The sequence below is a fragment of the Oncorhynchus mykiss genome, chromosome 10 (genome assembly GCF_057628025.1).
Source record: "Oncorhynchus mykiss isolate SJ-2025 chromosome 10, ASM5762802v1, whole genome shotgun sequence".
NCBI classification, from domain to species: domain Eukaryota; kingdom Metazoa; phylum Chordata; class Actinopteri; order Salmoniformes; family Salmonidae; genus Oncorhynchus; species Oncorhynchus mykiss.
The window spans coordinates 37,471,863-37,486,228 of record NC_143031.1 but is presented as its reverse complement, the minus strand read 5'-3'; the positions used below and the strand labels follow the sequence as shown (position 1 = coordinate 37,486,228).

The 14,366-nt window shown below is 42.3% G+C and overlaps 1 protein-coding gene across 1 annotated transcript; it reads right to left on the bottom strand.

Moving 5' to 3' along the window:
* Positions 1-356: 356 nt before the first annotated feature.
* cnga2b (cyclic nucleotide gated channel subunit alpha 2b) lies at positions 357-3,944 on the bottom strand. Its single transcript, XM_021617200.3, has 6 exons — positions 3,794-3,944; positions 3,419-3,538; positions 3,015-3,191; positions 2,609-2,716; positions 2,338-2,444; positions 357-2,159 (listed from the first exon to the last, which is right to left on the bottom strand). The coding sequence occupies exons 1-6, from the start codon at positions 3,898-3,900 to the stop codon at positions 673-675; spliced, it is 2,106 nt and encodes a 701-aa protein (XP_021472875.1). The 5' UTR covers positions 3,901-3,944; the 3' UTR covers positions 357-672.
* Positions 3,945-14,366: the final 10,422 nt, after the last annotated feature.

Below are 14,366 nucleotides of genomic sequence, written 5' to 3'. Positions count from 1 at the left end.
TTGTAGTGACTGGGTGTATTGATACACCATCCAAAGTGTGATTAATAACTTCACCATACTCAAAGCAATATGCAATGTCTGTTTTTAATGTTATTTATCTACCAATAGGAGCCCTTCTTTTCGAGGTATTGGAAAACCTCCTTGGTCTTTGTGGATGAATCTGTGTTTGAAAAATCACTGCTCGACTGACGGACCTTACAGATAATTGTATGTGTGGGGTACAGAGATGAGGTAGTCATTCAAAAATCATGTTAATCACTATTATTACACACATAGTGAGTCCATGCACATTTTTACTCCTGAACCTATTTAGGCTTGCCATAACAAAGGGGTTGAATACTTACTGACTCTAGACATTTCAGCTTTTCATTTTTAATTGATTTGCAAAATTGCAAAAAAACTATTCCAGTTTGTCATTATGGGGTATTGTGTGTAGTCCAGTTACACAAAATCTAAATGTAATATTCAGGCTGTAACAAAACAAAATATGGAACAGGTCAAGAGGTGTGAATAGTTTCTGAAGGAACTGTACTCTTAATGCAACAGTCATAAAGTTAATATGAAACTTATTTTCTTATTAGGAAGGAAATGTATTGTACATTTGTGCATACCCTTGTGAATTTGAAAGTGCTTAGAAAGTGCTAGGCCTAGAGCCATGGTCTCAGGCAGCTTTCAAGTTTGAACAGAGGATTCAGTCGGCTCATCATTTCCATGGTCACCCTGCTCAACGGTATTGGCAGCGGCCAGAGTGTCTGCCTCAGCCTCAGAAGCTGAGTCTTCGTCAGAGAGGTCTGCGTCTGAGAGGATCCCGCAGCCCGTGTGGCACAGCTGGCGCTCCAGGTTGGTGATGCGCCGCTTCAGTCGCTGCTGTGTGGCCGTGTACTCGCTGAGCAGGCGGGCGAAGCGCGTCTGCAGGGTGTCCAGAGAGGACTCCAGCCTCTCCACCTTCTCCTCAGTGTCCTCTCCACCCAGTCTGCCAGCCTCTGCATTCTCATCCAGGAGGCCCTCCTTCATCAGGATCTCCTTCCCCCTCTCCTCCAGCACCTTCTTAGCATCAGGGTACTCGGTCACTGCTTCCATCAGGTCATCCTTAGAGAGGCAGAAGAGGTCAGAATAGCCGATGCTGCGGATATTGGCCGTCCTGCGGTTTCCCATTTTGCTGCCCTGGATGTTGAGGATACTTATCTCCCCAAAGCAGCTGCCGGCGGTGAGGAGGGCGTACTGTGTGACCCCGTCATTTGCCACCACTGCCAGCTTCCCCTCTTTGATGATGTACATCTCCTTCCCTATGTCCCCTTTGCGGCAGATGTAGTCCCCTGGGCTATAGACCTGTGGCCGGAGTTTCAGGACCAGCTCCACCAACAGTCCAGCCTCACAGTCCTGAAAGATACGCACTTTCTTCAGGGTCTCCAGGTGCACATTGATGGCGATCTCAGCCCGCAATTTGTTAGGCAAGTTCTTCAATACCTCCTGCTCATCCACTGCTTTCTTATTAGTCCAGAGGTAGTCAAACCACTTAATGACGCGTGCTTCCAGCTCCTTGCTGACCCGGCGGAAGTGCATGTAGTGTTTGATGGCATCAATACGGGCCTGAAACTCTGCACGTGTGGCATTCATGTTGGAAATCATGGAGCCAACATTTCCCACAATCGTGGCAAAGATCAGCACCCCAACGAGGAAGTCAAAGACCACAAAAAGATACTCCTCATCCCGTACAGGTGCAGGCATCTCTCCAATAGTGGTGAGGGTGAGGGTGGACCAGTACAGGCAGTAGACATAGCCCCGGGTTAGGGAGCCATACTCGGGGTTGGAGATGTTGGGGTACACCCAGGTATCAGAGCCAAACCCTAGAGATTTGGAAATAGCAAAGTAGATGCAGGCGTTCCAGTGGATGATGACCAGGATGTAGAGCACCAAGTTGCAGATGCGAAAGATGTTGGGGTAGTTCGTGCGTGTCTCAGTGCGGTCAAAGAACTCAAACATGCGTGGGAAGCGCAGCAGGCGATTGAATCTGAGCTCTGGGGTGTGGATTCCTGTGGATATGTAGGCCAGGTCAGTGGGTAGGATGGACACGACATCCAGCTTGAACTGAAATGTGCGGACATAGCTGTCTCTCAGCTTGGAGAGGTCCTTCACCAGCAGACCCTGCTCCAGAAACCCTGTGGTATAAAGAAGGTGTTGCCATTAGCACAAAAATATCTACCCAGGTTATCAATTATCTCTCACATCTCTTTGTTTGGATCAGTAAATATTAAATATGGCTATACATAATATAACAAAAGTGTGTTTAGCCTCAAGCTAGGACCTGGTTTAAGGATATATATGATGGTGATGTACCTGTGCGGAGTCGGACACATGTGTCCAGGATGTACAAAGCGTCTGAAAGGTAGTCCAGCACCAACCAGCAGATGTAATTGCTTGTCTGCAGCTTGTCAAAGCATGCCCTACACAAAGAAGAGAAAAAGAGAATACTTAACTCCAGCATCAAACTTCCATCTATCAGTCCAACATTATATTGTTTCATTTTACTGATGAATAAACATCCCCTCTGGTGTTGTGCTATGTGTGGACTGTAGACCAAACAGAAAATGCCTGTGTTCTCAACTACCTAGCCACAATGAGGATCCAGTTGTAGAGCACAGCTATAGCAATAACAAACAGCCAACGGTAGTACATGTCGTCTGATGGGGACACAACGAACACACCCCATTTTCTCCTGAGAAATAAAAGAGAATGGTTCATGTCAAGGTTACACAGCCTTTTTTGTTTCTGCAGGTAGACATGGGTGGGTCTGATCTTCAAGGGCCATGTGTCTTAAAGACTAACCACTGAACATTATCAGCTTTAATAATGATTACATTATTATGATGAAACTGTAGACTGTATCAAATGGGGTCCATTTAAGGTAGTAAACCAGACGATGGATTTTTATTAAACTGAGGTAGATACATGTTGCATTGTAATTCAGAACAGTTTATAGCGTATTTAGAGAATCATCACAGAGACAGACATACCTAAATCTCCCTTTGGTATTGTTGCCATTGGCATCAGGCTGCGTATTGCTGATGCGACTAGGGGCAGTCCTTAGCTCAGGGCCACGGAAGCGTTCCAAGAAAGAGTCTGGCCGCTCCTCCTCCTCTACAAGGCTCCTGTGTGCCCACTCCCTCAGAATCACCACCAAATTCACTAATCTGAGAGAGAGATAGTGAGAGAGGAAGAGAGCGAGAGAGAGGGAAGGGAGAGAGAGAGACAGAGCTATTCAGAGATAAATGTAAAGAGTAGCAGAGTTTGTGTAAAAAAACTGTATTAAGCAGAGTAAATTGGGACAGATTAGCACATGGGTGAGGCAATTTCAACATCACACTATCTATCAGTTGTGAGCTTTGGAAACTACCATTGCTGAGGTACCAGAATTTACCTAGACAGAGCTCCCCGTCCTTGAAAAGAGTTCCTTGAGTTGTTTCCACCATCGAGAGCGGCCACCCGTGCCAGCTCTGAGGATGTGTCATCATTATCATGATCACATTCTGATGGCACTCTAGGAGAAGAGCAGACAGAGGCAGACGCAGAGAAGATGCACTCTTGAGCAGGGGTAGGTATACATTTGGATGCACAAACAATGACCATTTGAGACTCTGATTAGCAGTTGAAAAAGGGAGGCAGGGTCAAATACTGTACATGGTGGTACATTGGGTAAAAAAGGAAGAGTTGTATATAAGCATAAAGGATGCATGCAGCAAAGAAATATAATTCTAGAACTAGAACCCTATGCAGGCCTCTCTGTGTAACTCACCTGCTGAGAGTACTCTCAGCTCTCTCCCTCTCTGGCTCCTCCTCCACAGTGGTCTTCACTGAGAGACGATGGGGGGACAAGTCTCTGTCGGCCACCTGGCCTGTCATCTTCAGCTGAAATGAGCTTTCAATTCATACAGAGAAACATTAAGAGTCTTTCCATTCCATCTGATTTGATACGCCCAAAAACTGACCACTACTTGACCGTAATTATGAGCTTTTCATACAGTATGTAACTAACATCTGCATGGCACCATGGTATTTAGTCATATAATCATGAAATGTGGCTGGTGTTTTGCCATGGTCAGGGCCGGATTAATGCAGGGGCTTAACGGGGCTGAAGCCCTTGGGCCCAGCCCCTTGGGGGGCCCAAGAGGAAGCAAAGTGTTTTTAATAAAATCATACACTGAGTACAGTCGTGGCCAAAAGTTTTGAGAATGACACAAATATTAATTTTCACAAAGTCTGCTGCCTCAGTGTCTTTAGATATTTTGTCAGATGTTACTATGGAATACTGAAGTATAATTACAAGCATTTCACAACGGCTTTAATTGATAATTACATGAAGTTGATGCAAAGAGTCAATACTTGCAGTGTCTACCCTTCTTTTTTAAGACCTCTGCAATCCGCCCCTGGCATGCTGCCAATTAACTTCTGGGCCACATCCTGACTGATGGCAGCCCATTCTTACATAATCAATGCTTGGACTGTGTCAGAATTTGTGGGTTTTTGTTTGTCCACGCAACTCTTGAGGATTGACCACAAGGTCTCAATGGGATTAAGGTCTGGGGAGTTTTCTGGCCATGGACCCAAAATATTGATGTTTTGTTCCCTGAGCCACTTAGTTATCACTTGTGCCTTATGGCAAGGTGCTCCATCATGCTGGAAAAGAAATTGTTCATCACCAAGCTGTTCCTGGATGGTTGGGAGAAGTTGCTCTCGGAGGATGTGTTGGTAGCATTGTTTATTCATGGCTGTGTTCTTAGGAAAGATTGTGAGTGAGCCCACTCCCTTGGCTGAGAAGCAACCCTACACATGAATGGTCTCAGGATGCTTTACTGTTGGCATGACACTGGACTGATGGTAGCGCTCACCTTGGCTTCTCCGGACAAGCTTTTTTCCGGATGCCCCAAACAACCGGAAAGGGGATTCATAAGAGGAAATGACTTTACCCCAGTCCTCAGCAGTCCAATCCCTGTACCTTTTGCAGAATATCAGTCTGTCCCTGATGTTTTTCCTGGAGAGAAGTGGCTTCTTTGCTGCCCTTCTTGACACCAGGCCATCCTCCAAAAGTCTTTGTCTCACTGTTTGTACAGATGCACTCACACCTGCCTGCTGCCATTCCTGAGCAAGCTATGTACTGGTGGTGCCCCGATCCCGCAGCTAAATCAACTTTAGGAGACGGTACTGGCGCTTGCTGGACTTTCTTGGGTGCCCTGAAGCCTTCTTCACAACATTTGAACCCCTCTCCTTGAAGTTTTTGATGATCTGATAAATGGTTGATTTAGGTGCAATCTTACTGGCAGCAATATCCTTGCATGTGAAGCCCTTTTTGTGCAAAGCAACGATGACGGCACGTGTTTCCTTGCAGGTAACCATGGATGACAGAGGAAGAACAATGATTCCAAGCACCACCCTCCTTTTGAAGCTTCCAGTCTGTTATTCAAACTCAATCAGCATGACAGAGTGATCTCCAGCCTTGTCCTCGTCAACACTCACACATGTGTTAACGAGAGAATCACTGAGATGATGTCAACTGGTCCTTTTGTGGCAGAGCTGAAATGCAGTGGAAGTGTTTTTGGGGTATTCAGTTCATTTGCATAGCAATTAATTGCAATTCATCTGATCACTATTCATAACATTCTGGAGTATGTGCAAATTACCATCATACAAACTGAGGCAGCAGACTTTGTGAAAATGTATATTTGGGTCATTCTCAAAACTTTTGGCCACGACTGTACAAAACATTAAGGAAAACATTTCCATGACATAGACTGACCAGGTGAATCTAGGTGAAAGCTATGATGCCTTATTGATGTCACTTGTTAAATCCACTTCAATCAGTGTAGATGAAGGGGAGGAGACAGGTTAAAGAAGGATTTTTAAGCCTTGAGACAATTGAGACATGGATTGTGTATGTGTGCCATTCAGAGGGGGAATGACAAAATATGGGGGGCCAAGACAAAATATTTAAGTGCCTTTGAATGGTAGTAGGTGCTAGGCACACAGGTTTGTGTCAAGAACTGCAACACTGCAGGATTTTTCACGCTCAACAGTTTCCCGTATTTATCAAGAGTGGTCTACCACCCAAAGGACATCCAAACAACTTGACATAACTGTGGGAAGCATTTGGAGTCAACATGGGCCAGCCTCCCTGTGGAACGCTTTCGACACCTTGTAGAGTCCATGCCCCGACAAACTGAGGCTGTTCTGAGGGCAAAAGGGGGGTGCAACTCAAAACTAGAAAGTTTCCTTAAAGTGGAATTGACAGCATTTTACTAACATGAAATCTTATTCAAATCTGATCATATACACCCACAGGAAGAATATGACAAAAACATTTTTTTACCATTTCTGACAAGCGAGCACTTTGATATGGTCATTTTCAAATGTTCATAAATTCTTAAAATGGTTGGGAATTACGTATACTAAGGCATTTGTGAAAGTTCTATAGCAATATACAGTGGGAAAGTGCCAGTGCATTTAGACAATTAATAGACACTGCAGTAAATAAAATCGAACAAAAAAAATATGTCTCATCCAGGACCAGAGTCTATGCAGACCTTAGCCAATCAGAGTTACAGTAGGCCTTTATGCAAACAAGCCATTTGCCACACGAGCCTGTCATCATTAATTTGAATTGGACTGTGCTACAAGCAGTAGCACCAGTGCGTCTTTAGATCATTAGAATGCATTTGGCAAAAGCCAAAAAATACACCTGAATGGATTTCTGCAAATATGTAAATACCTTGGGAGTCTTCTTACATTTGGAAACTTTACAGTCCTATTGATCACACAACCATGAATAGGTAGGCTGTATTTCCCTATACATCAACAAGATCACCATCTAAAGCTAGCCAGAGTAAGCTGAGCTAAAATCTAACAAAGGAACATTAGATAAACCCTCTCAAACTTTCTCAGCTAGTTGGCCGTAAGTAGCCTGCTCGTCCTTCTGCAGCTTGCCTGCCAATGCATGCTTGTCCCAACCAAGCACCCAAGCTAACTGGCTAAAGTTGGCTAGCTTGCTACCTCCAGACACAGATAAGAACACACCTCACTCTGACCATTTTACTCGCCATAGCAGAGCTGGTTAGGCTGTTTACATGCTATCTAGCGCGTTCGTGACTAACATACTTCTTTGCTGACGTTTACTGATACCTGTCATATTCAGCTAACATTAGGCTCTGTGATTTTAGCTATCTACAAAAGTAGATGCGCTAGCCTAATAGCCACGTTATAACTGACTTGTGATAATTTCCCTTGCTAGTTTGATTGTATTGACATTCCTAGCCTCAGTTGCAGTCGGCCATTTTTGTCAGAAATATTTAGTAATTTAAACTGAAACAGTGCATCCCGAATGGAGGCAGCAAACAATGTACCAGGCCAGCTGTGATTTACGTGATAGCAATATCTTTTGGACAACCAACAAATGTATTGGTGAATTATATTAATCATGCATTGAACTGCATCCATCTATTCTGCCAACAATGCCTGGAATGTTAAGTCAAATATAACCTATTTTTAAAACCTTTAAAATTAGTTTTGTAGCATAAACTGGGAATTTGATATTTTTGACTGATATTGTGATTGTCTGTTTGATTCATATCTGCAAAGTAGTTAAAACGCTATCAGTTCAACTTTAATGTTTTGTACACTCAATGTACACAACATTAAAGCAGTATAAACAGTATACACTCAATGTACAAAACATTAAAACAGTATAAACAGTATACACAGAGCATGGACTCTACAAGGTTTTGAAAGCGTTCCAGAGGGATGCTGGGCCATGTTGACTCTAATGCTTCCTACAGTTGTCAAGTAGCCTGGATGTCCTTTGGGTGGTGGACCATTCTTGATACACACGGGAAACTGTTGAGTTGAAAAACAAAGCAGCGTTGCAGTTCTCGACACACTCAAACCAGTGTGCCTGGCACCTACTACCATACTCTGTCAAAGGCACTTAAGTCTTTTGTCTTGCCCATTCACCCTATGAATGACACATACACGAATCAATGCCTCAATTTTCTCAAGGCTTAAAAATCCTTATTTAACCTGTCTCCACCCCTTCATCTACACTGATTGAAGTGGATTTAACAAGTTACATATATAAGGTATCATAGCTTTCACCAAGATTCACCTGGTCAGTCTACGTCATGGAAAGAGTTCTTAATGCTTTGTAGACTCAGCATATATTATACAGTTTACACAGTATATATATATATATATATATATATATATATATATATATATATATATATATATATATATATATATATATATATATATATATATATACATATATATATACTGCAACCGCCAACCACAGGTGGATTCAGGAGCCCGCTCTCAGTGAGTGTACAGTAGACAGCCTGCTGCGGTCTGCTGCTGCTCTGCTAATCCTCAGATCGGGAGGAGAGGAGGGAGGGGGCCCACCTGGGTAACTGGGGGGCCCTGTCTTGGTTAATAAAAATACAAAAAATGAACTACATAATAAATAAATGTGACTGGTCAATTGTGTGAGTCAGGGGCTGGCCCAAGTCCATAGTGGGTGCAAGAGGCAAATAAAACAACAACAAAAAACTATTCCGTTATTGTTTTTATTATTTTATTGTTGTTAATCCAACCACAGGCACCCGCTCTCAATGTTCAAAATACACCAGAGAGCATAATTTAGACACAGAGGACCAATAGTAATAAAATGAAAAAAACCTGTGGATTACATTTTATCACAAGCACATACAGGTAATAACCAAAATAAAGGAAACACCAACATAAAGTGTCTTAAAATGGTGTTGGGCCACCACGAGCTGCCAGAACAGCTTCAATGCGCCTTGGAATAGATTCTACAAGTGGACCTAAATCATGCCATCTTTGTGGGCTATACTCAGCCTTGTCTCAGGATGGTAAGTTGGTGGTTGAAGATATCCCTCTAGTGGTGTGGGGCTGTGCTTTGGCAAAGTGGGTGGGGTTATATCCTTCCTGTTTGGCCCTGTCCGGGGGTGTCCTCGGATGGGGCCACAGTGTCTCCTGACCCCTCCTGTCTCAGCCTCCAGTATTTATGCTGCAGTAGTTTATGTGTTGGGGGGCTAGGGTCAGTTTGTTATATCTGGATTACTTCTCCTGTCCTATTCGGTGTCCTGTGTGAATCTAAGTGTGCGTTCTCTAATTCTCTCCTTCTCTCTTTCTTTCTCTCTCTCGGAGGACCTGAGCCCTAGGACCATGCCCCAGGACTACCTGACATGATGACTCCTTGCTGTCCCCAGTCCACCTGGCCGTGCTGCTGCTCCAGTTTCAACTGACCTGAGCCCTAGGACCATGCCCCAGGACTACCTGACATGATGACTCCTTGCTGTCCCCAGTCCACCTGACCGTGCTGCTGCTCCAGTTTCAACTGTTCTGCCTTATTATTATTTGACCATGCTGGTCATTTATGAACATTTGAACATCTTGGCCATGTTCTGTTATAATCTCCACCCGGCACAGCCAGAAGAGGACTGGCCACCCCACATAACCTGGTTCCTCTCTATGTTTCTTCCTAGGTTTTGGCCTTTCTAGGGAGTTTTTCCTAGCCACCGTGCTTCTACACCTGCATTGCTTGCTGTTTGGGGTTTTAGGCTGGGTTTCTGTACAGCACTTTGAGATATCAGCTGATGTACGAAGGGCTATATAAATACATTTGATTTGATTTGATGCCAGGAAAATATACCCCACACCATAACATAAACGTTGTATCCCTCATTTACTAAAGTGTTTCCTTTATTTTGTCAGTTGCAGGTTGCCTATTGTTGAGAAGGCCGCAATTTGGGCAGTTTGGACACCAAATATACAGCTTGTTGTGTTGTCACCGTAGACACACTCGGAAGTTTTAGAACACCTACTCATTCAAGGGTTTTCCTTTATTTTTACTATTTTCTACATTGTCGAATAATAGTGAAGACATCAAAACTATGAACTTGTTAATTGTTTACTCCATGTGTAACTCTGTGTTGTCTGCTCACACTGCTATGCTTTATCTTGGCCAGGTCGCAGTTGCAAATGAGAACTTGTTCTCAACTAGCCTACCTGGTTAAAAAAGGTGAAATAAAAAAATTTAAAAAAATGAAATAACACGTATGGAATCATGTAGTAACCAAAAAAGTGTTAAAAAAATCAAAATATATTTTATGTTTGAGATTCTTCAAGTAGCCACCCTTTGCCTTGATGACAGCTTTGCACACACTTGGCATTCTCTCAACCAGCTTCATGAGGTAGTCACCTGGAATGCATTTCAATTAACAGGTGTGCCTTCTTAAAAGTAAATTTGTGGAATTTCTTTCCTTCTTAAAGTGTTTGAGCCAATCAGTTATCCCGTGACAAGGTAGGGGGGTATACAGAAGATCCATATAAATCCATATTATGGCAGGAACAGCTCAAATAAGCAAAGAGAAATGACAGTGCCAAAATAGTCATCATAAAATATATTTGTTTAACACTTTTTTGGTTACTACATATTCCATATGTGTTATTTCATAGTTCTACAATGTAGAAAATAGTAAAAATAAGGAAAAACCCTTGAATGAGTAAGTGTTCTAAAACTTTTGACTGGTACTGTATAATCAATAGAAGGGCTTCAGAACCTCTCACCTGGAAATTATAGTGTTAAACTCATGGATACCCTAGCAATGGCTGCCAGTCCTGACTTGAATGGGAATTATATTTCTATGGTTGGTTGCAGCTATCTGTTTGCCTTTTGCCATTCAAAAATAGAATCGCAAGAAAAACTTAGTTTGGAAAGCAAATGCCTACCGCTGAAAAGAGAAGACTAATCTGTCTGTAAAACCAATATAAAAAAGTTTTCTTATAAAAAAAACAAAGCCATGGGGCCTAGGATTTCTTAATCCGGCCCTGGCCATGTTTCAGGGGTGTACTGTATGTGGAAGATAAGGGCTATAGTCATGGTTTGGTACAGATGTAGGATCTTCATTTGAGCCAGTCAGCTACAGCAGGAAAATTATCCTTCAGCAACAGGAAATGTTAATTATTAGTCTATGCGGATTATACTTAATGGACATTTTTGTAGGGGTTGATACATTTTTCATACGGGAAAATAAAGTCTGAAATGGAAATGACAAGCTTCAGAAGCCTTTTAAAACCTCAAATACACTACAAGTTTTGCATTGTCCTGCAAAAGGTTGATCAAATTAAGATCCTACATCTGTAACTCTCTCTTCAGTGTTTAAGGAGTGTGTGACAGATAGAGCAGAGGGACAGAAGACGACTGGGACTGCCAGCCACATTCCCTCACCTGGGGCCTCCGAAACAGGCTGTTGTCACCGTGGTGACTATTTTGGCATCCACAGCAACCAGGGTTGTCAGCCAATACTACCTCCTGCTCCTCTCACCCGTCAGGGGTTGGGAAAATATGTATAGTCTATTATAAAGGGTGTATGTTGATGGTATATGAGGATAAACATTGTTTGAGAGCAATGATACGGTATGGTGACACTGTATGATCCTTCTAACCCCACTATACTGTGTGAAATATGGTCTCTATGTTGTAGGCTTCTGAGTAAACATCCTAGCCACAGCCTTCTGTTCTGAGAAAGATACTTTTTTTTAGCCTAAACCATATTGAACATAATCCTTTAATGTTTCACTAACTATAGATTGCAGTGGCATAACTATCTGTCTGATCTGGTAGAAGTTCACTAAACATAGATTTACAAACCTACCACACTTAATTAGCACACCTCCCCACAGCCCCCACAAGCTTTGGGGTCCCCCCCGCGACCTCCAGATAGCATATGTACACGTCATAAACCACTACTTTGGGAGGGGGGGGGGGGGGGGGCGGGGTTACAGGAAATTAGCTTTAAAACTGCAAAAAGTGTCATAAATCAGCATCATAGGAAAATGTGTAGAATAGCAGGACATTTGTTCAGGCAAACTTTACTTTTATAGTTGAAAAAAATTGTTTTGTTGCATTATTTTAGCTTAAAATGTACATTTAGGGGAATTTTATAAGGGAAAAGATTTGTTTATGACATTTTCTAAATAATTTCAATATTATTCGTTTCCAAGTTGGCTCTATGGCCTTGTCCGGCGCAAAGGATCCCAATTTCAAACTCTCCAAAAAAGAGTTTAAAATTCTAAAAACTGTCAAAAAATGATATTAATTGAAAAATTATTGTATGTCGTTTCTTGAAATAGCCATCAGTGACTGTAAATAATATTTATTTCAAAACTTTGATTCCTAAAAGATGTGTCTGACGATTTGGTTACCATAACGACCCCTTATTCATGTCCTACGTGAATGTAATGTGGTGCAGCAAAACAACTCATGGTCTATAAAGTTCTCTACTAGATCTCTACTAGTTCTCTGATAGAATTAAACAAACAATATTGGATCTCTCTGTACTTTGCTCTGTTCATCTTTCCCTCAATCCTGACTAGTCTCCTAGTCCCTGCCACTGAAAAACATCCCCACAGCATGATGCTGCCACCACCATGCTTCACCGTACGGATGGTGCCAGGTTTCCTCCAGATGTGACGCTTGGCATTCAGGCAAAAGAGTTCAATCTTGGTTTCATCAGACCAGAGATTCTTGTTTGTCATGGTCTGAGCGTCCTTTAGGTGCCTTTTGGCAAACTCCAAGCTGGCAGTCATGAGCCTTTTACTGAGGAGTGGCTTCCATCTGGCCACTCTACCATAAAGGCCTGATAAGTGGAGTGCTGCAGAGATGGTTGTCCTTCTGGAAGGTTCTCGATGACCACAGAGGAACTCTGCAGCTATGTCAGAGTGACCATTGGTCACCTCCCTAACCAAGGCCCTTCTCCCCCGATTGCTCAGTTTGGCCGGGCGGGAAGAGCCTTGGTGGTTCCAAACATCTTCCATTTAAGAATGATGGAGGCCACTGTGTTCTTGGGGACCTTCAATGCTGCAGAAATTCTACGGACAATCCTTTTGACCTCAATGCTTAGTTTTCCTCACATGCACTGTCAACTGTGGGACCTTATATAGATGTGTGTGCCTTTCCAAGTCATGTCCAGTTAATTGAATTTACCACAGGTGGACTCCAAGTTGTAGAAACATCTCAAGGATGATCAATGGAAACAGGATGCACCTAAGCTCAATTTTGAGTCTCATAGTAAAGGATCTGAATACTTATGTAAATAAGGTATTTCTGTTTTGAATTAATACATTTGCCCGGACTTTAACCCGATCGAACATCTCTTTTAGAGACTTGAAAATAGCTGCGCACCAACGCTCCCCATCCAACCTGACAGAGCTTGAGAGTATCTGCAGAGAACAATGGGAGAAACTCCCCAAATACAGGTGTGCCAAGCTTGTAGCGTCATACCCAAGAAGACTCATGGCTGTAATTGCTGCCAAAGGTGCTTCAACAAAGTACTGAGTAAAGGGTCTGAATAGTGATGTAAATGTGATATTTTAATAATTTTGGGGGGTAGAATTTAGCAAATATTTCAGAAAACCTACTTTTGCTTTGTCATAATGGGGTATTGTGTGTAGATTTATGAGCAAAAAAAAGCAATTTTATCAACTTTAGAATAAAGCTGTAACCTAACAAAATTTGGAAAACGTCAAGGGGTCTGAACACTTTCCGAAGGCACTATATATAAGTTTGGAGATTTGTATGACATATTTGAATAATATAATGTTAGAATTAAACAATCAAGGACTTCAAACACCTATTGGACAATAATTCTAAAAATTAAATTTATTTTTATAGTGTCTGACGGAGTTAACATAAATCCAGTTAGTGAGCATTTTATGAATAAAATTGAAATAAATAGGTTGTTCCTTTACATGCTGTGATAGCTGATACTTGGCCTATCAAAATATATATTTCACTTTTTTGTTAATATATATATTTTTTAAGTGAGATGGCCGCGTCTTTCAAGAATCCTGAGCTCGAAAATAGCAACATTTTCTCTCAGCCTCATGGCAAAATTTGTAAATTAGAACAAGATTAGCTATACAACTGCACATATTTCTCTCTGGCCTTTGCTCGGAACTTACGGGGGCTCCGCAAAACTGTGCTATGCCACTGACCTACCTCTAAATTGCCATTACGTTCTGACACGTGGAAGCACTGAAAGTATTGAGAAGGGTGGTGTTAGGGCCATGACTGGCTCATGGAAGTTGAAGCAGACAAATGATGATGGTGTTTAGACAACTGTTTCCAATATTTTACTAATTGGTGGATCATTAGGGGAAACAGTCAGCCTGAGTCACAGTACTCTGCTCAGTGAGCCAATCTAACTGCTCCCACAGGACCAAGCTCTCCACATCATAGCTGACAACAGATGCGTTTCATCACTTGAGGCAGCGAAGGTAGTGACTGTCTATATGCC